Source organism: Haliotis cracherodii, unplaced genomic scaffold (genome assembly GCF_022045235.1).
Source record: "Haliotis cracherodii isolate W230 unplaced genomic scaffold, xgHalCrac1.p SCAF_24, whole genome shotgun sequence".
In the NCBI taxonomy this organism is placed as follows: Eukaryota; Metazoa; Mollusca; class Gastropoda; order Lepetellida; family Haliotidae; genus Haliotis; species Haliotis cracherodii.
The window spans coordinates 4,635,110-4,661,552 of record NW_027266280.1 but is presented as its reverse complement, the minus strand read 5'-3'; the positions used below and the strand labels follow the sequence as shown (position 1 = coordinate 4,661,552).

The 26,443-nt window shown below is 42.3% G+C and overlaps 1 protein-coding gene across 1 annotated transcript in view; it reads left to right on the top strand.

The window, feature by feature from the left end:
* The first annotated feature begins 2,139 nt into the window (after positions 1 to 2,139).
* Positions 2,140 to 26,443, top strand: part of LOC139472280 (acetoacetyl-CoA synthetase-like) — a 30,823-nt gene continuing 6,519 nt past the window's right edge. The window contains exons 1-12 of the mRNA XM_071254705.1: positions 2,140 to 2,297; positions 5,737 to 5,840; positions 8,257 to 8,374; positions 10,230 to 10,343; positions 11,786 to 11,883; positions 13,454 to 13,568; positions 14,362 to 14,440; positions 15,587 to 15,737; positions 16,892 to 16,972; positions 18,241 to 18,430; positions 19,704 to 19,826; positions 21,304 to 21,417. Coding sequence (XP_071110806.1) covers positions 2,183 to 2,297; positions 5,737 to 5,840; positions 8,257 to 8,374; positions 10,230 to 10,343; positions 11,786 to 11,883; positions 13,454 to 13,568; positions 14,362 to 14,440; positions 15,587 to 15,737; positions 16,892 to 16,972; positions 18,241 to 18,430; positions 19,704 to 19,826; positions 21,304 to 21,417 — 1,402 coding nt within the window. The 5' untranslated portion in view covers positions 2,140 to 2,182. The remainder of the gene's footprint in view (positions 2,298 to 5,736; positions 5,841 to 8,256; positions 8,375 to 10,229; positions 10,344 to 11,785; positions 11,884 to 13,453; positions 13,569 to 14,361; positions 14,441 to 15,586; positions 15,738 to 16,891; positions 16,973 to 18,240; positions 18,431 to 19,703; positions 19,827 to 21,303; positions 21,418 to 26,443) is intronic.

Sequence of the window (26,443 nt, the reverse complement as noted above, 5' to 3'; positions counted from 1 at the left end):
TGCACTAATCATCATTGTATAACACGAGTTCAAATCCATGCATATGCAAGACATATTGATATTCGCGTTTTGATCTATCCTACACACGTGCATTCACATAATTTATTAAATTACAGTTATACTACTGGCGAAAACAATAACATAAACTCATTTAAGGGTAGTAACAGTAACAAGGCACAGGTCACAAATCAGGCGAAGTTGACGAACGCGGAGAATTGTTGGATGGGTGACCGCGTTCAGCGGTTTGACTCTTTAGAGTTCCGAGGCTTCGATTCGGCCCCACATTAGGTGTCTTCTTAGGCAAGTGATATGTCCGAAATATGCCTCTGTTCACCCAGCACTGAATGGGTACCCGGTAGGATGAGATGGTCTTGTGACTGTTAACCTCCTAGCGCCTCACATTCAGTTTGGGTTGTATACTCCCTAGGGAGCTGAGAATGAATACGCGAATGCACACTGTTCCGCTGACCGGGGTAATAATAATGTGGGCGGACTGACTGATTGCCGCGAAAGGCGAACATTGATAAGTGTGTTGTGCATTAAAAACATTACCTGGAAATAGTACATGCCGTTCGGGGGCTACCTGTTGATGTCTCGCAAACTCAGGGAACAGGGAACACACACATATATATCAACATTACGCACAGCCTTTTTAAGGATGTTGATAAAATGCACAAGCTTTAAAAATATTTATCCATACTTTGATAATGATGACTCCCCATTTTACGAACAGGTGGGTTAAGTTTGGTATTTCACACATGTTCTCACTAACCTCACGTCGATTATCTGTACCTTTTCTCCCAATACCGTTGTCATACCTCTTCTACTTTTGGATGCGGTCGTTGGCCAATGCGTTTAACTGCGTAGTCCAGCTACATCTATGGGGAACAACTCCCTAGACACCTCACTCTAAACAATAACGACGTAAAAGTGCGAGCGCATATTGGATCTCCAGAAATGACAAGAAAGAACACCGTTTCACCGTGAAATAAACCACGCTAATGTTTCCAAATCCTGCATGCACGTTCAGGACACCGTCCCACAAGCTAACGTAGCTCGCGCTACGACTGACGTAAATCTGTGTTAAAGAATATGAGTTGCGATTGTCCTAGTACAGCGCTAAGATCGCTTTATGCAAGAAGGCTCTCGATATATGAAAATAATGGTGTATGCATCCAATTAATATGAGTGCCCGCTGTTATAAAACTGTCAGAATAAATGACTGACAGCATGAAGTGTGTACCAGTGGGAAGATATTACGGATCTTTGACAAAGTCCAGGGCGTCGTTCCAGAAATCGATCTCAGTGCAATTGTTTAACTCCCATTATGTACTCACTATAAGCAAATACCTTTAAAGAAACGGTCGCAATATAATTTGCTACCAGTTCAAATAAAATATTATGTTTCTATCTTTCTCAGCACCACACTGGTGCTCGTGGGTTTCAACAAATTGGTAAACTTCTAACTGGAAAAACTATTAAAAGCGTCGTTAAACCAACTCACTCACTCACACACTCAATTTAATTAAGATAACATCTGTTGCGAGAGAGGCAATTACTGTTAATATATTTTCATCACACAATAGACCAAGTTTATATTTGCTAAAATTATTTAGAAATGAACACGCGCCGATCGTTTGCCAATTTATTATTAGGCCTAAAACTGTCTCCCCGGTATAAATCACAAATATCACTTATCATAAGCTATAGCTACACTGGATCAAATTTTATTATGGAACGACAGTGAAATATATCATTTATGCAAGGTATGCACACACTTTCAACCCCTTGATGAAAAAATTACGATGCTGTAGGTTTTTTTTCGAAGCACATGTGTCACCTGTTGGGGGTGTGTGTCTTCTGACAGCGTACTAGCCAATCGGAGCTCCCTTTCTTATTGACTATATATTCATACGCCATGGTCCGATTTACAAATAGTGCAAAGTGTAATGTAAATTTACTATTATGAAATAAACATACACAGATCACTATAGAAATAAACGTAAATGGAAAATAGTAGAGATAAATATTATTGAAACATAAATTATTCTGTGGGTGTGCATAACTCATGCGGAAGTATTTCCGCTACGGGAAAATTGGGCATTTTACACCATTCGCGGAGTCCACGCTGCAGTTTGTTGTCGCGTGTTGAGCAGACGAAGTTGTTTGGAAGTTGTAAGCTATGGATGCCGTCGGTGACAACTCCCCTAAGGTCATGTGGAAGCCTGACAGGAGCAGACCAACCAAAATGGACAGGCTCAGGAAATCCATCAATGAAAAATATGGAGTTAATTTGGGTGTGTAGTGAAGTACGTGCTGTTTGAGAATGAGCTCAGGTGGGTCATGTTTATGACCAGTCGCGTCATGTCGATAGGCTATTTGGACCGGATATATAAATGCTACTTTAATATTTTTTTCTACCAGCGTCGCCTCTGTCTGCTGTGGTTGTATAAATCTGACGAGAGAGAGAGGTGGCAGTCAGCCTAGGTAGATCTACCTCACGCAAACTAGACTGGGAGCAGTCTCTAAATACAATATTTTTCTACAGAGGTTGCTACATAACATATATGTGACTAAAGTACTCACGGAAATGGAACAAAACTGTTTTTTTCGATCTCAGATTTTAAATAAATGCAGTTAAAATACAAAATATATAAATATTCAAACAGCTCAATTAGATCTAGTACTAATTGGGCCTTGTCACGAATACAGCGTATCAAAGGTTTTTATGTCTTTTTTACACGTAAAAGTGTGTAAAAATATGAACAAAACAGACTATTGTGAAACTGAGCATAACCAGGTGTTAGTACATCAAGGTGAATGTCCATGACCTATGACACCTTGATGACAGGCGAAAACAGATGCTTGAAACCCACGTGCATGTGATTTGTCAGTGGTTAGTGATTTGTCAGTGGCATTGTGGGATAGTGAATCATTGTCAAAATATCAGAACGTAAAAGTAACATATTCCCTTCTCAAACAACAACTTACATGTCATTATTATTATGTACATAAGCATAGCTGTTATTTTTATTGTTTTGATAAATTTTTTCCAGGCTAATTTGCATAATGCCTATAGCCTGTTTCTGCCATGTCAATTTGGACTTAGTTTTATTTTTGAATGTTGAAAGTGCCTACAAATTACCTCCTGTAAAATACATTTTGTATTGAGCACTGAGATAAAACTAGCAAATCCAGACTAGTACTTTTCCAGTTGTTTTGTTATTTTGTATTTACATCTACGTAATGCTTTGTGTCGATTATTAAATCCAGCAAAACATTTTTTTTTTCATTTCCATGAGTACTTTAGTGGTGAATTTTTATGGGTTGTTTTCAAATTAAAATTGTGATGAGCAGTTTGTTTCATTGATTGAGATACTGTCAGAAAACTAAACTAGACTGCAGACAAGTCTAGCATGTCTTAGGGGCGGTGGGGTAACCTAGTGGTTAAAGCATTCGCTCGTCACCTTGAAGATCCGGGTTCTTTTTCCCACATGGGTACAAGGTGTCACCCGCTGTGATATTGCTGGAATATTGCTAAAAGCGGTGTAAAACCATACTCACTCACTCTAGCATGTCTTGTGTGATATTCACCTCTCTACAGTAAGTGTCAGATAGAACATTACCAAAATTGACCATAGATGATATTTTTAAGTGGCTGAGAAACTTGATAACCTTCAGAAATTTCTGTCCATACCAAGAGACCTAATAAGCCAACAGTGTCCCATGCTTGTCGTAGGAGCTGAATAGAAGAGGATTCTGTGATCAAGGTCAGAAATGTGATGGGGCCCATGAAGATCCAGGGTAGAATATAGGTGTTCAGCAACCAATGCTTGCTGTAAAAGGCAACCAGGCTTGTCAACAGGATCGGGTTGTCGGGTTCGCTGACTTGGTTGATGCATGTCATCGTGTCACAATTGCATGAAATGATGCTCATGATGTCAATCACTGGATTGTCTGGTCCAGACTCGATTATTTGCAGACCGCCATCAACTAGCTGGATTATTGCTGAGTGCGGCATTAAACAAGAAACCAACAACATCAGAAACTTGATGGGATGGATTGTTGCTGATGCTTATTGTCATAGGTTTGCCTGGTCCAGAATCGATTGGTCCTGGTTAGAATTGGTCCCGAGCATGTAATGATGATAGGTGTCTAAATGGGTGGTCAGACTCTACTAGTGGGTGGTCAGACTCTACTAGTGGGTGGTCAGACTCTACTAGTGGGTGGTCAGACTCTACTAGTGGGTGGTCAGACTCTACTAGTGGGTGGTCAGACTCTACTAGTGGGTGGGTGGTCAGACTCTACTAGTGGGTGGTCAGACTCTACCAGTGGGTGGTCAGACTCTACCAGTGGGTGGTCAGACTCTACTAGTGGGTGGTCAGACTCTACTAGTGGGTGGTCAGACTCTACTAGTGGGTGGTCAGACTCTACTAGTGGGTGGGTGGTCAGACTCTACTAGTGGGTGGTCAGACTCTACTAGTGGGTTGTCACTCTACTAGTGGGTGGTCCTGACTCTATAAGGGGGTGGTCAGACTCTACTAGTGGGTGGGTGGTCAGACTCTACTAGTGGGTGGTCAGACTCTACTAGTGGGTTGTCACTCTACTAGTGGGTGGTCCTGACTCTATAAGGGGGTGGTCAGACTCTACTAGTGGGTGGTCAGACTCTACTAGTGGGTGGTCAGACTCTACTAGTGGGTGGTCAGACTCTACTAGTGGGTGGGTGGTCAGACTCTACTAGTGGGTGGTCAGACTCTACTAGTGGGTGGTCAGACTCTACTAGTGGGTGGGTGGTCAGACTCTACTAGTGGGTGGTCAGACTCTACTAGTGGGTGGTCAGACTCTACTAGTGGGTGGTCAGACTCTACTAGTGGGTGGGTGGTCAGACTCTACTAGTGGGTGGTCAGACTCTACTAGTGGGTGGTCAGACTCTACTAGTGGGTGGTCAGTCTCTATAAGGGGGTGGTCAGAATCTACTAGTGGGTGGTCAGACTCTACTAGTGGGTGGTCAGACTCTACTAGTGGGTTGTCACTCTACTAGTGGGTGGTCCTGACTCTATAAGGGGGTGGTCAGAATCTACTAGTGGGTGGTCAGACTCTATTTGTAGGTGGTCAGTCTCTACTAGTGGGTGGTCAGATGCTACTAGTTGGTGGTCAGACTCTACTAGTGGGTGGTCAGTCTCTACTAGTGGGTGGTCAGTCTCTACTAGTGGGTGGTCAGACTCTACTAGCGGGTGGTCAGACTCTACTAGTGGGTGGTCAGACTCTACTAGTGGGTGGTCAGTCTCTACTAGTGGGTGGTCAGACTCTACTTGTAGGTGGTCAGTCTCTACTAGTTGGTGGTCAGATGCTACTAGTGGGTGGTCAGACTCTACTAGTGGGTGGTCAGTCTCTACTAGTGGGTGGTCAGTCTTTACTAGTGGGTGGTCAGTCTCTACTACTGGGTGGTCAGACTCTACTGTATGGGGAGTATGGTTTTACGTTGCTTTTAGCAATATCAGGGCGGGGGACACCAGAAATGGGCTCCACATTGTACCCATGTCAGGAATTGAAACTGGGTCTTCGGTGTGACGAGCGAACACTTCAACCACAAGGCTACCAACTGCCTGTATTCACCAGACCTGTCTTGTCAATAATAATAACGCTGAAAGATTCCTGTCTGAGTCATGTACTCGCCATCTATTTTTATGCTTTTCTTCATCCTGAAGTCTTATTTCAGAATTTATTTTGCTTCAGAAACATATCAACAATTCCACCGATGGTCATGTGATCATTACGCTGCATTTTGGGAGGAAGTATGGAAGTTTACTGGCGTGATTTCATCTCATCCATACAAACAGGTCAACACTCCTTCCCTATTTTGCGATCATAACGGTTCATACATTGTTACGGAGCTTGCTTTAGCATGTGTAAAACAGCTCATCTGGATGAAACATGCCTTTTAATACCAACACAACATATCAGGGATTTATCTAGGATATTTAACTTAGTGCCCCTGACAGGCAAATTTGGAAAAATCGTTATGTTCACAAGTAGAATTTTAAAAGTTCATATTTCTTAAATTCAAAGGTATTAGGAGATTGCATTTAAAGTAATAACATTTAAAATGAAGCATTAAACCCTGTTTTAATTGGTCTTTTTATACATGAATAGAGGGTACTTCTGCAAAGCCATAAAATTAGTTATGGGTTGCATATATTGATACATTGTATTATGAATTGGGAAATTTTTAGTCCAAATTGGGAAGTTTTATTGACATTTGCTGTAGACTTCGGGTGAAGGTCGGCCTCTGAGCAGGTCGAGATAAATCCCAGCCATATGTAAACAAACAGGTTATTGGCAAATGTCAGTTCATGTTGTGCTTACAATATCAGATTTCTTTTGTATTGAACATGTTGAAAAGCTATGCCTAACTGTGATATGTACATGATGTAGGCAGGTGTTTACCATTGTCTCTAGGCCTGTGAAGATTCCGGGGTAGAATAGGTCTTCAGCAACCCATACTTGCCGTAAAAGGCGACTATGCTTGTCGTAAAAGGTGACTAACGGGATTGGGTGGTCAGGCTCGCTGACTTGGTTGATGCATGTCATCGTATCCCAATTGAGTGGATCGATGCTCATGATATTAATCACTGGATTGTCTAAGACTCGATTATTTACAGACCACCATCATATAGCTGGAATATTGCTGAGTGTGGCGTAAAACAACAAACCAACAAACCAACCAACCAACCAACCATTGTCTGTACATGTGTGTTTGTGCCAAAGTGCTCTGGGGAACTCTGGAGGATCCATTTGAGTGTCCCAGGGCCAACTGTACTGACAGGAAATGAAACACACACAGAATATACTGTATTCGACGTAATAAGCGCCCCGCTCTAATAAGCGCCCACGTCGATATTTGCTATTATATTGGCCAGTGCACAATCCCAATTAGCACCCCTTCCGATTGATCAATGTACACAAGACTTATATATTCGCGTATAATAAACCATGAAATTTATCTTTCAATTCTGTTTTTTTCCACCAAAATAATATTCTAATAAGAGCCCCATATTTCTAATTTTGAGAGCGCTCTGGGCGCTAATAACGTTGAATACGGTATGTGGCGTTTTCCTTAGCATTGCACTCATGAAGGTTGCAATTGCTTTTCGGCAATCCATGCTTGCCACAAGAGGCGACAATGTTTTTTTCGTAAGAGGTGACTGACAGGATCGGGTGGTCAGACTAGCTGACCTAGTTGATGCATGCCAGCGTAGATTGATGCTCATGATGTCAATCTCTGGATTGTCTGGTCAAGACTCCATTATTTACAGACCGCTGTCATATAGCTGGAATATTGCTGAGTGCGGAGTTAAACAACAAACAAACAAACATATTTTTGGTTCCTAATACAATGTATATGATATCAGAGACCATGATCATATTTACAATACAGAAACACACAAAGGTGATCATTACTTCATCATGTAATGCCATTCTTACAACAGTCTGTGTTTAAGATGTAATTTCATGCAGTAAAGCCGCTTTGGAAACTGTATAAATACAATATTTGAGTGAAAAGATGTTAAAAGATGGTACTTGTTGTTACCCTGTCTAACACTCGGCATCAAGGGACTGAAACAAGGACTGGTCAGCTCAGAGCCCATATACTGTGTCCGAGTGGGATATTCATGTTAAACTGCAGCATGATATCTCTGTGGGTTATCACTATAAAACAGGTTTTAGTCCGGACTAGTACAATCAGCTACACACACAAACATGCATGCATGTCACTATACAAGTTCAATAATCTTGGACACGACATTAAACCCCATTTCTTCTCACCTCACCCCACCTCACCTCACCTCACCTCACCTCACCTCACCTCACCCCACCTCACCTCACCTCACACCTCACCTCACCTCACCTCACCTCACCCCACCTCACCTCACCTCACCTCAACTCACATGCTGGAAGTGTTCGTCAACAGTTTCTTGAAAAAGGAGCCATTGCATGGATCTTTATTGTAGCTCCTGTTATGTGACCTCAATTTTAAGGAATAGTGATCTAAATTTATCAGATTGCATTGTGGCATCAACTCCTGCCATTGTATGATACAGCTATGGTACAACTTGGGAAAAATGGCTTAGGGTTGAGGTCTCCCTATATATTAGGATCATTCAATCAGGAAATTGGAAACTCCACCAGAAACAGGGACCTCCACAATTTGTGAGAATTAACGCTGGTGTCTGTGTGTGTTTGAACATGCTGCAGGTGGTAGATTCCTCCAGGAACATATCAGAGGTGCCAGAATGGTTTCAAGGGGCCAGACTCAACTATGCAGAAAATCTACTGCGGTACAATGATGACAGAGTGGCCATCTATGCTGCAGGTATGGCTTGTGTTATATTCTGTATTTAAGATAATGTGCCAGCCTACCTTGACTAGCCTTGACTATAGCCTTGACTGGGAGTTGTATTGCTGGAATAAATGTTGTGAATTAGTGGTTTGAACTTGAAATAGCCTTCCCAAAATACCAGAAAACTGAAAAGAAAGTTATATATTGAAGTTGCAAAATACTCTGCTCTGATTGGTCAATCAAAGGTAGTTTTAGTAGACCTACAAAGCTAGGAGTCCAGGGGACCCCCAATAATTGATTTCAAGGGTCCTTTTAGGAAATATGAAGGTCCTGTAAAATAATGAATTGGTGTTGTGTGTTGTACTGAAAGATTTGATAATTACTTTAATCACATGACCATGATGACCTTTATATTTCTTGTCAAGAAATTGGTACAATGAATATTGTTAGGATGCAATATATTTGTTTCTGCACCCATTCCATTCGTTTGTGGGTACTGGACTCACATTTATGCGTAATGTAAAACCATGCAATATCCCCCTCTGATTGGATATGGATTTCACGTCTGCATGTCCATGATGTCATATCCTCCTCTGATTGAATATAGATTTCACGTCTGCATGTCCATGATGTCATATCCTCCTCTGATTGGATATGGATTTCACGTCTGCATGTCCATGATGTCATATCCTCCTCTGATTGGATATGGATTTCACGTCTGATATGGATTTCACGTCTGCATGTCCATGATGTCATATCCACCTCTGATTGGATATAGATTTCACGTCTGCATGTCCATGATGTCATATCCTCCTCTGATTGGATATGGATTTCACGTCTGCATGTCCATGATGTCATATCCTCCTCTGATTGGATATAGATTTCACGTCTGCATGTCCATGATGTCATATCCTCCTGTGATTGGATATGGATTTCACGTCTGATATGGATTTCACGTCTGCATGTCCATGATGTCATATCCTCCTGTGATTGGATATGGATTTCACGTCTGCATGTCCATGATGTCATATCCTCCTCTGATTGGATATAGATTTCACGTCTGCATGTCCATGATGTCATATCCTCCTGTGATTGGATATGGATTTCACGTCTGATATGGATTTCACGTCTGCATGTCCATGATGTCATATCCACCTCTGATTGGATATGGATTTCACTTCTGCATGTCCATGATGTCATATCCTCCTCTGATTGGATATGGATTTCACGTCTGCATGTCCATGATGTCATATCCTCCTCTGATTGGATATAGATTTCACGTCTGCATGTCCATGATGTTATATCCACCTCTGATTGGATATAGATTTCACGTCTGATATGGATTTCACATCTGCATGTCCATGATGTCAGAGGGAGCTAATTTTAATAGAAATGTACTTTTCTTGGTAATTGTTGGCATTTAATGGTTAAAATAATGGTTATCAGATGTGTGCAGTCAGAAGTTGAAATGTCCAGTTGCAGTTACTGTAGTCCTACCAGATATTATTTTGTCACAGATCTCACTCTGAGATATTAGGCTTAAAAAAGAGATGTTTCTTGGGCATCAGGCACTTTTATTCCTGCTCGTCAGTTATTTTTATTCCTAATTACAACAATATTTTCAAATTTTCCATGTCATATGAAGCAGGCACTGTTATACATCTACTATTGACAACTGACTTTGTATTAAAGAGCCGATTTCAGTGTGTGTCCAGCTGTATTTGTAGGTGTTCTTGGTGGGGGAAACAATAACGTGTTACTCCATCATCACGTCGTTGTTTTATGTAATTGATACAATTTCCTACCTCCCTCCTCTCTTTTGAGAAAAATGTCTCAGAGAAAAACATTGTTCTATTGCATTGCAGCCTAATAAGGTTTGTATTCGTAGGTGAGGGAAGATCTGAGGTGACAAGGAAGACCTACAAGGAGTTGCGGAGATCTGTCGGCCTGTATGCATCGGCCATGAAGAAAATGGGCGTGAAGTCTGGGGACCGAGTTGTAGGTAAGACATAGTTACACAATGCAAAGGGACAGGGCCCATTCTACGAAGCAATCGTAGTACTTAGGTGATGGACATACGTCATTGACTTAAGACAGTCGTAGAGCTCTGTCACTCTAGGAAATGGGGCCCAGGTCAGTCAGCATTTTGCCCGATAGATCAGTTTACCTCACATATCTTGAAGGCTAGTAGATGTTCAGGTTGTTTTGGGCGGTGTCTTTAATTCTCTGTTCATCAATAACGTGTTCAAACATGGGGGTAATGTGACAAAGATTAAAAAAAAAGAAAGAAGTCCAAGCGCATACATTTAAGGCAACCAAAGTGTGCACAGGACTTTTCCTCAAGTTCCAAATGCTTTTGAGATCTTAAGGGTATTACCCAGCACATTGCATATGATTGCATACTAGAAACTAGTAATTTGACCTATTTCAAGGGATTCATCTGGGTACTTCCTATACGACCCTAATTCCCAAAAGTAACTCCCAGCTGTCCTAAGGATATGAGGATATGATCATTGATTTGAAAAAGAAATCGACGATCTTCCTATATCGAAAGATATGCTTTTCAAAGAATCGACTAAAATCGTGATTGGCTGGTCAGGCTCTGTGATGTTGCCATGACAACATAGGTTATCTACCAGGGGGTGCAAGATCTTCATGTATTTATATTCAGAGCTCTGTGATGTTGCCATGACAACATAGGTTATCTACCAGGGGGTGCAAGATCCTCATTTATTTAAATTCAGGGCTCTGTGATGTTGCCATGACAACATAGGTTATCTACCAGGGGGTGCAACATTCTCATGTATTTATATTCAGGGCTCTGTGAAATGGTCAGAATATGGCCGACTGCAGCTTAAATGATGATTGGGAAATGAGAAAAGGAAATGCATTTAGGGAATTATTTCTGTGTATGTAGGTGACAATAATCATGAAATTAATGTCATGAAAATAATGCGATCTTAAGTAACAAAATAAAAATAATAAAGACTCATGTATGATTGCTGTTTTCTTTTTATTATGAGTGTTTCTGGCATCAAGAAAATTAGTCATCACGAATTTTGCAAATTTGGATGGCGAAATACATAATAAAGATGTGGCATTTTATTAATGCCATCTACTCATGGTTGCATTGTTTGCATTAATTTCCTGTTCGCATAAATTTCATGACCTACCGCAGCTCAAAGGTTACTTTGTGCAACTAGGCCCTTGTGTCCTTGGTGTGATATGGTGGGATTGTTGTTGGACTGAAACTCTACATACTCACTCACCAACTCGAAATGTTTCTCTGTGCAGCAAGTCATGACACCTGTGATCCTACTTATCCTGATGTATGTCTCGTCCTAGGTTACATTCCCAACTGTGTAGAGGCTGTAGAAGCCATGTTGGCAGCAGCAAGTCATGACACCTGTGATCCTATTTATCCTGATGTATGTCTCGTCCTAGGTTACATTCCCAACTGTGTAGAGGCTGTAGAAGCCATGTTGGCAGCAGCAAGTATCGGAGCAATATGGAGTTCGACATCACCTGACTTTGGTGTTGTGGTAAGTAGATATCCGACTATTAGCTGTGTTGCAGTTCACCAGTGTCTTGATATAGGAAAAAAAACACTTCACTATGTGATCTACAATCTGCATGTACATCCATTTGTGTTTTAATTTATGGATTTTCAAGAAGAAATAGTTTTGCATTAACTGGTCATGGAATCTAGCTTTACTCTATGGCTTTTACATTACAAATGCTAAATCTGCTTTATACTAATAGAATGTACCTGTATCATGTGAGATAAACAGCTACATATTAATAGTATGACCTCGTGGGCCACATGGAACAGTACAAGAACAGAACACAGTACAAATTAAGGATCTTGATGCTATATCGTGACTCTAATTTGGCGATCACTATCGATACCTATGGCATATCATGACACCCTAATTACTGTATATAGGAGCCACCTAGATGGTGTAGTTGATAGGGTTAGCCCGGTGAGTGTCGGTGCTTCGATCCCCAGCCATACCTAAACACACTAAAATATGGTACTTATTGTTACCTTGTCTGGCGTTAAGAAGTAAAGGCATAAAAGGACTGGTCAGCTGGGAGTCAGTTTTATGTGTCTGAGTGGGGTGTATGTTATTTACTGCAGCTTGGTATCTAGTTGAGCTAGCACTATAAGACTGGTCTGAAGTAGTACAAGGTCACACACACACAACACTGTAGAAGTACAATAATCTTGACCATGATGTTAGACCCTATTCATCTTGCATGTATATTCTGATTCACCAGACCTCGGTGTTGTGGCAAGTAGATATGGCAACCTCTAATATTAACTATAGTACATTGTTCTGTCGTAAAAATTCTGTACCCATTTGCTACTATTTCTGCATTTGGGAAATGACATCAACAACACCATCAGTAACTTCTAACAGAAATTCTCTTGCGTGTCATTTAACCCAGCTGTTTTGGGCAATGTGTTGGATCTCATACCAAAGCTAGGTTAGCAAATAGGTCCAGAGTATTTGTCAAAATATAATGGCTTAAACACGATAATCAATGCTTGAAGATCTATACATGAATCATGGGAACTTGTTAAAGGAATAGTAATGCAAAATAGACAGAACGAGTACGGTCACAATCACAATTGCCTGTGGGGATTCCGGTTAGAATAGGTCTCTAGCAACCTACGCTGATGGTAAGAGGCGACTAATTGGATCAGGTGGTTGAAAACTTGTCAACCACTGGATTGTCTGGTCCATACTCTATCCATTACAGGCCGCCGTCATATGGCTTGAATAATGCTAGGTGTGTCCCTATACACCAAACAAACATGATCACAAGTAAAGAGTCTGTGACTGAAGCTATTAGTCTGCTAAGTCTTATAGGACCAACTAGTGAGTCTACATGTTAGGATTCACTTCTACTTCTATATGATGCACAAGAACAAGTTTTGCTTCCAAGTATGTGAACTTAAAACATAGATTCCACATTTGGAGGCAGACAAAGTCATGTCTACCACTGTCTTCGGACAAAATGTCTTCAGAATTGGATGATATTGGATGGTGTTTTAACAAGTTTTGTGAATGTAACAGTGAATTTTCTGTGTTTGTATCTTTTCAGGGTGTGTTGGAGAGGTTTTGTCAAATACGTCCAAAGTTGATATTTAGTGTGAATGCTGTCAACTACAATGGCAGAATGCACAACCACTTGGAAAAGTTGCAACAGGTTGTCCGAGGTATTCCATGAGTTTGTTAGTTTGTTAATAACACAACACTGAGCATGCTCCGCAATATTCCAGCTATGTGACAGTATTCTGTAAATAATCTGGACCAAACAATCCGGTGATTGACATCATGAGCATCGATCTATGCAATTGGAATTTGATGACATGCACAATAACTTCTCCTGTATACTTACACACAGATTAGATAGAAAGTCTCTCAAGTTGTACTTAAAGTAACTGTTAGATGGTCTGTTCCTTCAAATTTGTTAGGGGCCGGGAGGATTTGTCCTTTTTCTGAAGATTCTTGTTTTTTTAGTTTGGGATTGATAACAAATTTCTATGCATCCTGAAAGAATTCATGAGTAGCGAAAAGTCAGCAACATTTTTGTGTTTAACAACTGATATGTCTGAATGGATATTCTCTAAGGTTTTCTCAGATTGGAGTCTCAGTAATAATTTGTGAGGGAACGAGGCATGGACTTGGCTGGCCGACATGCTTGACTTGACCTTCAAGAACTTTACTTGAAATAATTTTGTTTAATCTTCCTTTTGCTTGGAGGGATGATGATTGCTGTGTTAGATAAAGGAAAATAAACCTTTGACACCAAAAGTTTTGAGTTTATTTCCTTAATAAAATGAAAATGTCAGTAATATGGAAGTTATGAATTACAATTTGATAAATTCAATCATACAAATAGCCTTACATGTGTGCGTCTCACAGGACACACATAGATTAGCATCCACCCTGAATTTGAATGCATATATGATATAGAATGCAGTAAGTTCAATGCCGTCTTAATTTCAGGTTTACCAGACCTGGAGAAAGTTATCATCATTCCGTTTGTGGCAGAAGCACAATGTGACCTATCACACATTCCTAATGGGTAATTACTTTCTGAAACACAATATCCAATACAGATTTCACTCATGATTTCACCATTGTTTGCACTGTCGTATTTTTTGAATTATCAACAAAACCAGAATTAATAGTGTCCCTGTCAAACTCAATGGGAGTCATCAGACCTGTGAAGATCCGGGGTAGAATAGGTCTTCAGCAACCCATACTTACCGTAAAAGGTGACTATGCTTGTCGTAAGAGGCGACGAATGGGATCGGAAGGTCAGGCTCGCTGACTTGGTTGAAACATGTCATCTATCCCAATTGCGTGATCGATGCTCATGATGTCAATCACTGGATTGTCTGGTCCAGACTCGAAGATTTACAGACCACCATGATATAGCTGGAATATTGCTGAGTGCAGCGTTAAACAATAAACAAACAACCAATGGGAAAGGAGAAGCTAACTGCTGATTGTTGACCATACTGACAGTGCTGTCATCATTATAAAGTTGCATTTCAAATTCTAGGACATTAATATTATTCAATATTATCAGAAGTTTCTTATTAAAATTGACTGCTTCGGTGGTCTAGTGGATAGGGCATTTTCCTGGTGATAGGATGGTTGGTGTTTGATCCCCGACCATAATACCTAAAGAAGTAAAACAGATGGTACTTGATGTTGCCCTGCCTGGTGCTTGGGATAAAGGGATAAAACAAGGACTGGTCAGCTTGGAGTCAGCATGCTGTATTGGGTATCCAGGATAAACTGTGGAATTCAGTGGGCTAGCACTACTAATCTGGCATTAGTCTGGACTAGTACAAGCGGCCACACGCACAAATGCAACTCAGTATATAAGTGCAATACTAATCAATGTTATACCACATTTCAACCCACCTCACCTTATCAAAATTTGTAATGATATAAAAGAATGTTTCATGAAAAAATTGATGTCATGAGAAAAGCCTTATGTCTCTATAGATCAATGTGCAAAGGACATGTTTCACAGATACACAATCCAATAGGTGTAGCCTTATGCTTAATGTGATCCCGGCTCAATTCCCCACATGGGTACAATGTATGAGGCCATGAACTAGCTGGGATAATAATAGCTGCATTAATATCACAAATGCTTGCTCGCCATACCGCTCAACAACCGCCCACATTAGAAACAATGTGTTTTTTTGCGCAGGTGCCTGTTGGAAGATTTCTTGAATGATGGAAAGGAGGATGGTAAGGTCCCAGCGCTGGAGTTCGAGCAGGTGCCCTTCAACCACCCCCTGTTTATCATGTACTCCTCTGGAACCACCGGGGCACCCAAGTGTATGGTCCACTCAGCTGGGGTAAGTGTATGGTCCATTCAGCTGGGGTAAGCGTATGGTCCACTAAGGTGGGGTAAGTGTCTGAGGTACAACGATTAGTTGTGCAGAGTTGCATCCCTTAATTGTGTCATGATATGCTGATTGTTAAGTCAAATTCCAGATTTGTGGTGATATATGTTTGTTTGCATCACATCTGTGCCTCCAGGCATCATCAAAACCTTTGATAGTCATTCAGAGGTTGGAAGAACATGAATACATGACACTTTTATGCATAGCAACTTCTTTTATTCTTTTTCACAACTTTTCAGAGCTACTTCTTGCTTATATTGGACATACTTGTCAAGATTGAATTTGATAATTGGTGCGTAAGTTGTTGTTTTTACAGAGTAATGACCCTTGCTCCATGCATTTTTACTTACCCCCGGTACTGCATAGTGTCAGCAATGGGGACTACTGATGTTGCATGTATGATACTTTGCATGCTTATCTATGAGATTCTTCTGAAGACTGAAGAAAATTTGGTGTCATAAATGATATTTTTACAGAGTTACTTCCCTTTCTATGTGTTTTTAGATTTTGAGCATACAGTTACGGCCCTTGATCCATGTTATTTTACAAAGTGCATACAGCGTTAGAAATTGGCACGAGTCTTATGGTCCTTGTCAAACTGCCCAATAGTTATTGTATCATAAGGATTAGTAGAAATATGCCCTTTTTAAGGGTTTTGCTGTATGTTATCATCAAAAGGACTAGTGGACTACAACTGTTAGCTTCTATTGCTGGCATTGTGTCAGAAACTACAGACATTAGCTTATCTAAGAGATACTTATCAAGACTGAGTTCGGGAATTGGTACCATAAATTATTTTATCCAGAGAACGGGGCTTTTGTGTGCATTAATGGATCATGGAAAATCAGTGACACCAGGTGTTCGCAAAACAAATTCCACTTCACTGCTTAGCTTTCGTGCCTGATTGATTCAGACAATTGCTCTTCATGTACCAGAAGCATGAGGTTGTCTGTCTAGTCCGGGAATTGATTGTTTCATGTCCAGATGTTGCACATCAATTGAAGATTACTTTTTAAGTTTGCATTTCAATATCCATGCTGCAAATTTTATCATTTAGAATACTAGAATTTATCGTCTGAAATTGATCTATATTTTATTTTTTGCAGGGCACCTTGTTAAAACACTTAGAAGAGCACTGTATTCAGAGTGACATGACGCGGGATGACGTCATGCTGTACTACACAACTGTAAGTACCCATGGTGGCCTCCCACGTGTGCTGTAGGAATTCAGCAGAGTGACATGTACTACCTGGTAATTCCATATGGTGGGGTGGGGGTCGGGTAGCCTAGTGGTTAAAGCGTTCGCTCGTCATGCTGAAGACCCAGGTTCGATTCCCGACATGGGTACAATATGTAAAGCCCATTTCTGGTGTCCCCCGCCGTAATATTGCTGGAATATTGATAAAAAAGTGGCGTAAAATCATACTCACTCACTCATGCCGAAGACCATGGTTCGATTCCCGACATGCGTACAATGTGTGAAGCCCATTTCTTGTGTCCCTCGCTGTGATATTGCTGGAATATTGCTAAAAGCGGCTTAAAACCATACTCACTCACTCACTCCATATGGTGGGCAGATACTGGGGATCTGGATCTGGGGTCTGTGACTTATTCATCATACCCTGATGGAGTGGATCGATGGGATTTATAGGCATGTTAAGTGGTGCATAAAACAACATTCATTCATGGAGGGGGCTCAGTGGGTGTCGTGGGGGGGGGTCTTGTTCTCTCTTCACTCTCCCTCTTGCTGCACTACTGTGCTCTAACTGACCCAGTCTGTGACTATCTCAATGACACAGCTGAACTACAGTATCACATCTGTTAAATCAGTGATTGCTGCAGTATTGCAGCAACTAGCTCTGTCTGTGACCATCTACCGTGGTTGCAGCAACTAGCTCTGTCTGTGACCATCTACCGTGGTTGCAGCAACTAGCTCTGTCTGTGACCATCTACCGTGGTTGCAGCAACTAGCTCTGTCTGTGACCATCTACCGTGGTTGCAGCAACTAGCTCTGTCTGTGACCATCTACCGTGGTTGCAGCAACTAGCTCTGTCTGTGACCATCTACCGTGGTTGCAGCAACTAGCTCTGTCTGTGACCATCTACCGTGGTTGCAGCAACTAGCTCTGTCTGTGACCATCTACCGTGGTTGCAGCAACTAGCTCTGTCTGTGACCATCTACCGTGGTTGCAGCAACTAGCTCTGTCTGTGACCATCTACCGTGGTTGCAGCAACTAGCTCTGTCTGTGACCATCTACCGTGGTTGCAGCAACTAGCTCTGTCTGTGACCATCTACCGTGGTCACAGCTGCAGTATTGCACCAACTAGCTCTGTCTGTGACCGTCTCCCGTGGTCACAGCTGCAGTATTGCCCCAACTATCTCTGTCTGTGACCATCTCCCGTGGTCACAGCTGCAGTATTGCAGGTCTACTATCTCCTACTGTGACTGTCCGCAGGCTGGCTGGATGATGTGGAACTGGATGGTGTCTGTCCTGGCTGTTGGGGCAGCCATTGTTCTGTATGATGGCTCCCCACTGGTGCCACACCCCAACGTTTTGTGGGACCTGGTGGATCAGATCGGCATCACTGTTCTGGGGACTGGAGCTAAGTGGTTGGCTGTGCTTGAGGAGAAAGACGTCAAACCAGGTAACCATTTTACTGTCCAGTGGAGACTAGCCTTTATGGGATTATGATTTTGTGAAAATAAAATGAAATAGATAATATGACCTTGTGAAATATTTCTCTGAGTGGCAGTAAGAAGTTGGTATGATAAACAAGGGATATTGTTCTGTGGATATTCAACTTCATTATTGCAAGCCATCGACATCAAATTCCCTTTCTTCTTATACTGGCTTCCATTCAACTGGTCCATATCATCGCTGTACTGGTTTACCCAGCATGCCTTGTAAATCCTATTTATGTACATCAATCAGGTGTTATACTTTAACCTTTTCTGTTCTGTAAACATTATCGTGTATAAACATTATTATCCACTTGTATATAACCTCCCTACTTCACACTTCTGTATATTACTTGCTTGATAATGGTGTTAGTATTTTCACCGGATGTTTTATATCCGTAAAACTACATCCCTTGTTTGTGAAATATTTTAGATATTTTGGTCATGTGCTCATTTTGGCTCAGATTGTTAGTGTGTGTCTTCAGCACCTGACTACTGGGATCAGGGCTGACACTGCAAACCAGTATCTAGGACCCACTTCTCCTAGCCTGACACAGCAAAACAGCCCTTGAAATTCACGCTAGTCTGTTAGCCCGAGACTACTAAATTGTGTTGAGGACAAGTAAATAGCCAATGATGGTAGTAGCATTTGAGGGTTATGATTCTGAACCAGTTCTCAATGCTTCAGTTGTGCTTCAGTATTGGAACTGAATAAAACTGACCGAAAATGTTGACATGGTAACAAGCAGGAGACTAGCTACATACAAACTCTTGAGGACTAGTGAAATAAAGTTTGCACTAGTCCTATGGACTGGTCTTCAAAAGAAAACAAAATTCTAATACTGGGATAGTATTGGGTTGCATACAGGGACCTGAGACTACACTATCAATTGACTGGGGTCATGTCCTATATTTTGTCTACAAATGTAGTCATAGGTCTATCACAATTATTAACTGTTGACGACGAAACATCAGAAATCCATTCAATCCATCATTTGATTGAATCGTAACCTGAAATTTATTCCAACATTTATTCATTTTCGAACAAGGGGCAGGGGATAGCCTAGTAGTTAAAGCGTTCACTCGTCAACCCGAACCCCCAGGTTCTATGGTATTGCTGGAATATTGCTAAAACCATAGTCACTCACTCATTCCATGTAAGTGATTGTGAATTCTAAATAGTAAGAAAGTATAAAAATCTTGTCATTGTTTATTAATAAGTAACTATTTGTAACCCAGGTCAGACCCACAAGCTGACATCCTTGAAGATGATCCTGTCGACAGGTTCCCCTCTCAAGCCCCAGTCTTATGATTATGTATACAGGGACATCAAGAGTGATCTGCTCCTGGGCTCCATCACAGGTAAGGTCTTCTCTTCAGATGGGGGACATGGGGGCTCCATCACAGGTGAGGTCTTCTCATCAGAAGGGGGACATGGGGGCTCCATCACAGGTGAGGTCTTCTCGTCAGAAAGGGGACATGGGGGCTCCATCACAGGTGAGGTCTTCTCATCAGAAGGGGGACATGGGGGCTCCATCACAGGTGAGGTCTTCTCGTCAGAAAGGGGACATGGGGGCTCCATCACAGGTGAGGTCTTCTCGTCAGATGGGGGACATGGGGGCTCCATCACAGGTGAGGTCTTCTCATCAGAAGGGGGACATGGGGGCTCCATCACAGGTGAGGTCTTCTCATCAGAAGGGGGACATGGGGGCTCCATCACAGGTGAGGTCTTCCCATCAGAAGGGGGACATGGGGGCTCCATCACAGGTAAGGTCTTCTCGTCAGAAGGGGGACATGGGGGCTCCATCACAGGTGAGGTCTTCTCGTCAGAAGGGGGACATGGGGGCTCCATCACAGGTAAGGTCTTCTCGTCAGATGGGGGACATGGGGGCTCCATCACAGGTGAGGTCTTCTCATCAGAAGGGGGACATGGGGGCTCCATCACAGGTGAGGTCTTCTCATCAGAAGGGGGACATGGGGGCTCCATCACAGGTGAGGTCTTCTTGTCAGAAGGGGGACATGGGGGCTCCATCACAGGTGAGGTCTTCTTGTCAGAAGGGGGACATGGGGGCTCCATCACAGGTGAGGTCTTCTCATCAGAAGGGGGACATGGGGGGCTCTATCACAGGTAAGGTCTTCTCGTCAGAAGAGGGACATGGGTGGCTCCATCACAGGTAAGGTCTTTTCGTCAGAAAGGGGACATGGGGGGATCCATCACAGGTGAGGTCTTCTCGTCAGAAAGGGGACATGGGGGCTCCATCACAGGTCTTCTCGTCAAAAGGTTGGAATCTGAGGCATTGGAATTCACTGTGCAGAGTTGTGTCCCTTGGGCATGTTAGATTGTCAGTGGATTGTCTGGTCCAGGCTCGATCACCGGTATTTACTATTGGCCACCATATAGCTGGAATATTGCTGAGTGGTGCATTAAACAACAAAGATATAAACATGGTGAAGTGACATTCACCGAGGTTGAAGGTGGAACAAAAGTCTTCTTGTTGGTACACTTGGGTGGCCCAGTCGTCTAAGGCGCCGCGATTCACTGTGCAGAGCTGCGTCCCTTAGGCACGCCAGAAACCTATGATTGTGGGTTCGAATCCCTGTTCGCCCCTATTATGTTTCTAGGTTTGTCAGCACCATACCCGTGCTCGTCGGAGACCTGCATCACTTCGGGCTTTCCTCCCACATTAAGCTGACACACCATGATATAACTGGAATACTGTTAAAAGCAGAGTTAAACCCAACTCACTCACTCACTGTTGGTACACTTAAGTTCCAGTAGCCACACCTGAACATATTGTGGCCTACTTGAAAACATCCCCTATTTCCTCCTTTGTTGTAGGTGGTACCGACATCATTGCCTGCTTCATGGGGCAGAACTGGACAGTGCCGGTGTATCGAGGAGAGATCCAGTCCTTGCTGCTGGGGTGTAACATGGTCAGCTGGACAGAAGACGGTAAGGGGCTCTGATCTTTCCCATGGGACTCCCATCTTTTCCCTTGGGCTCCGAATTTTCTCCTGGGGCTCTGAACATTCCCTGGGGCTCCTGGTGTTTCTGGGGCAAATATATCCGGTCCCCTATGTTTGCCTATGTTTGGCAGAACAGCGATAGGATTTAACAGTTTTAGCCCACTAGTCCTTATTATGATAACATATAGCAAAACCCTTAAAAAGGGCAAATTTCGACTTGTCCTTAGGATACATTAATTATTGGGCAGTTTGGCAAGGACTATAAGACTAGTGCCAAATTCTAACACTGCAGAATAGATCCCCTGACCCCCATGTCCGTCTCTATACATGCTGGGTAAATATTTGCCCCAAATTGGCCTCATTTTCAGTAGTTTCAGTGTTAATACATGGATTATCATCAGCTGAGCATACTTGACTAAATAACTGTTGGTTAGTCCCGGGCTTCAGCTACCGATTTTATTTTGAAAAATAACATTCTTGTAGCAAACTTTGTTTTGGTAATGATCCTATCAGAACAACAAGCATGTAATGACACTGGAATGCTGGTTTGTTCGTTATGTGTTAATGTGTACGAATCTCTACATTTCCTCCAGGTAAACAGGTGTATAATGACAGTGGAGAGCTGGTCCGTTCCTTAAGTGTTAATGTGTACAAACCTGTTCATTTCCTCCAGGTAAACAGGTGTATGACAGTGGAGAGCTTGTCTGTTCATTAAGTGTTAATGTGTACGAATCTGTTCTCCTCCAGGTAGACAGGTGTATAATGACAGTGGAGAGCTTGTCTGTTCATTAAGTGTTAATGTGTACGAATCTGTTCTCCTCCAGGTAGACAGGTGTATAACGACAGTGGAGAGCTGGTCTGTTCCTTAAGTCTTAATGTGTACGAATCTGATCTTTTCCTCCAGGTAAACAGGTGTATAACAACAGTGGAGGGCTGGTCTGTTCGTTAAGTGTTGATGTGTACAAATCTGTTCTTTTCCTCTAGGTAAACAGGTGTATGACAACAGTGGAGAGCTGGTCTGTTCGTAAAGTGTTAATGTGTACAAACCTGTCCTTTACCTCCAGGTAAACAGGTGTATGACAACAGTGGAGAGCTGGTCTGTTCGTAAAGTGTTAATGTGTACAAACCTGTCCTTTACCTCCAGGTAAACAGGTGTATGACAACAGTGGAGAGCTGGTCTGTTCGTTAAGTGTTAATGTGTACAAACCTGTCCTTTACCTCCAGGTAAACAGGTGTATGACAACAGTGGAGAGCTGGTCTGTTCGTAAAGTGTTAATGTGTACAAACCTGTCCTTTACCTCCAGGTAAACAGGTGTATGACAACAGTGGAGAGCTGGTCTGTTCGTAAAGTGTTAATGTGTACAAACCTGTCCTTTACCTCCAGGTAAACAGGTGTATGACAACAGTGGAGAGCTGGTCTGTTCGTTAAGTGTTAATGTGTACAAACCTGTCCTTTACCTCCAGGTAAACAGGTGTATGACAACAGTGGAGATCTGGTCTGTTCGTTAAGTGTTAATGTGTACAAACCTGTCCTTTACCTCCAGGTAAACAGGTGGATGACAAAAGTGGAGAGCTGGTCTGTTCGTTAAGTGTTAATGTGTACAAACCTGTCCTTTACCTCCAGGTAAACAGGTGTATGACAACAGTGGAGAGCTGGTCTGTTCGTTAAGTGTTAATGTGTACAAACCTGTCCTTTACCTCCAGGTAAACAGGTGTATGACAACAGTGGAGAGCTGGTCTGTTCGTTAAGTGTTAATGTGTACAAACCTGTCCTTTACCTCCAGGTAAACAGGTGTATGACAACAGTGGAGAGCTGGTCTGTTCGTTAAGTGTTAATGTGTACAAACCTGTCCTTTACCTCCAGGTAAACAGGTGTATGACAACAGTGGAGAGCTGGTCTGTTCGTTAAGCGTTGATGTGTACAAATCTGTCCTTTTCCTCCAGGTAAACAGGTGTATGACAACAGTGGAGAGCTGGTCTGTTCGTTAAGCGTTGATGTGTACAAATCTGTTCTTTTCCTCCAGGTAAACAGGTGTATGACAACAGTGAAGGGCTGGTCTGTTCGTTAAGCGTTGATGTGTACAAATCTGTTCTTTTCCTCCAGGTAAACAGGTGTATGACAACAGTGGAGAGCTGGTCTGTTCGTTAAGCGTTGATGTGTACAAATCTGTTCTTTTCCTCCAGGTAAACAGGTGTATGACAACAGTGGAGAGCTGGTCTGTTCGTTAAGCGTTGATGTGTACAAATCTGTCCTTTTCCTCCAGGTAAACAGGTGTATGACAACAGTGAAGGGCTGGTCTGTTCGTTAAGCGTTGATGTGTACAAATCTGTTCTTTTCCTCCAGGTAAACAGGTGTATGACAACAGTGAAGGGCTGGTCTGTTCGTTAAGCGTTGATGTGTACAAATCTGTTCTTTTCCTCCAGGTAAACAGGTGTATGACAACAGTGAAGGGCTGGTCTGTTCGTTAAGCGTTGATGTGTACAAATCTGTTCTTTTCCTCCAGGTAAACAGGTGTATGACAACAGTGAAGGGCTGGTCTGTTCGTTAAGCGTTGATGTGTACAAATCTGTTCTTTTCCTCCAGGTAAACAGGTGTATGACAACAGTGAAGGGCTGGTCTGTTCGTTAAGCGTTGATGTGTACAAATCTGTTCTTTTCCTCCAGGTAAACAGGTGTATGACAACAGTGAAGGGCTGGTCTGTTCGTTAAGCGTTGATGTGTACAAATCTGTTCTTTTTCTCCAGGTAAACAGGTGTATGACAACAGTGGAGAGCTGGTCTGTTCGTTAAGTGTTGATGTGTACAAATCTGTTCTTTTTCTCCAGGTAAACAGGTGTATGACAACAGTGGAGAGCTGGTCTGTTCGTTAAGTGTTGATGTGTACAAATCTGTTCTTTTTCTCCAGGTAAACAGGTGTATGACAACAGTGGAGAGCTGGTCTGTTCGTTAAGCGTTGATGTGTACAAATCTGTTCTTTTTCTCCAGGTAAACAGGTGTATGACAACAGTGGAGAGCTGGTCTGTTCGTTAAGCGTTGATGTGTACAAATCTGTTCTTTTTCTCCAGGTAAACAGGTGTATGACAACAGTGAAGGGCTGGTCTGTTCGTTAAGCGTTGATGTGTACAAATCTGTTCTTTTTCTCCAGGTAAACAGGTGTATGACAACAGTGGAGAGCTGGTCTGTTCGTTAAGCGTTGATGTGTACAAATCTGTTCTTTTTCTCCAGGTAAACAGGTGTATGACAACAGTGGAGAGCTGGTCTGTTCGTTAAGCGTTGATGTGTACAAATCTGTTCTTTTTCTCCAGGTAAACAGGTGTATGACAACAGTGGAGAGCTGGTCTGTTCGTTAAGTGTTAATGTGTACGAATCTGTTCTTTTCCTCCAGGTAAACAGGTGTATGACAACAGTGGAGAGCTGGTCTGTTCCTTAAGCGTTGATGTGTACAAATCTGTTCTTTTTCTCCAGGTAAACAGGTGTATGACAACAGTGGAGAGCTGGTCTGTTCGTTAAGTTTTAATGTGTACGAACCTGTCCTTTTCCTCCAGGTAAACAGGTGTATGACAACAGTGGAGAGCTGGTCTGTTCCTTAAGTGTTGATGTGTACAAATCTGTTCTTTTCCTCCAGGTAAGCAGGTGTATGACAACAGTGGAGAGCTGGTCTGTTCCTTAAGCGTTGATGTGTACAAATCTGTTCTTTTCCTCCAGGTAAACAGGTGTATGACAACAGTGGAGAGCTGGTCTGTTCCTTAATTGTTAATGTGTACGAACCTGTCCTTTTCCTCCAGGTAAGCAGGTGTATGACAACAGTGGAGAGCTGGTCTGTTCGTTAAGCGTTGATGTGTACAAATCTGTTCTTTTCCTCCAGGTAAGCAGGTGTATGACAACAGTGGAGAGCTGGTCTGTTCGTTAAGCGTCGATGTGTACAAATCTGTTCTTTTCCTCCAGGTAAGCAGGTGTATGACAACAGTGGAGAGCTGGTCTGTTCCTTAATTGTTAATGTGTACGAACCTGTCCTTTTCCTCCAGGTAAGCAGGTGTATGACAACAGTGGAGAGCTGGTCTGTTCGTTAAGCGTTGATGTGTACAAATCTGTTCTTTTCCTCCAGGTAAGCAGGTGTATGACAACAGTGGAGAGCTGGTCTGTTCGTTAAGCGTCGATGTGTACAAATCTGTTCTTTTCCTCCAGGTAAGCAGGTGTATGACAACAGTGGAGAGCTGGTCTGTTCGTTAAGCGTCGATGTGTACAAATCTGTTCTTTTCCTCCAGGTAAGCAGGTGTATAACGACAGTGGAGAGCTGGTCTGTTCCTTAAGTGTTAATGTGTACGAACCTGTCCTTTTCCTCCAGGTAAGCAGGTGTATGACAACAGTGGAGAGCTGGTCTGTTCGTTAAGCGTTGATGTGTACAAATCTGTTCTTTTTCTCCAGGTAAACAGGTGTATGACAACAGTGAAGGGCTGGTCTGTTCGTTAAGCGTTGATGTGTACAAATCTGTTCTTTTTCTCCAGGTAAACAGGTGTATGACAACAGTGGAGAGCTGGTCTGTTCGTTAAGTGTTGATGTGTACAAATCTGTTCTTTTTCTCCAGGTAAACAGGTGTATGACAACAGTGGAGAGCTGGTCTGTTCGTTAAGCGTTGATGTGTACAAATCTGTTCTTTTTCTCCAGGTAAACAGGTGTATGACAACAGTGGAGAGCTGGTCTGTTCGTTAAGCGTTGATGTGTACAAATCTGTTCTTTTTCTCCAGGTAAACAGGTGTATGACAACAGTGGAGAGCTGGTCTGTTCGTTAAGCGTTGATGTGTACAAATCTGTTCTTTTCCTCCAGGTAAGCAGGTGTATGACAACAGTGGAGAGCTGGTCTGTTCGTTAAACGTTGATGTGTACAAATCTGTTCTTTTTCTCCAGGTAAACAGGTGTATGACAACAGTGGAGAGCTGGTCTGTTCGTTAAGTGTTAATGTGTACGAATCTGTTCTTTTCCTCCAGGTAAGCAGGTGTATGACAACAGTGGAGA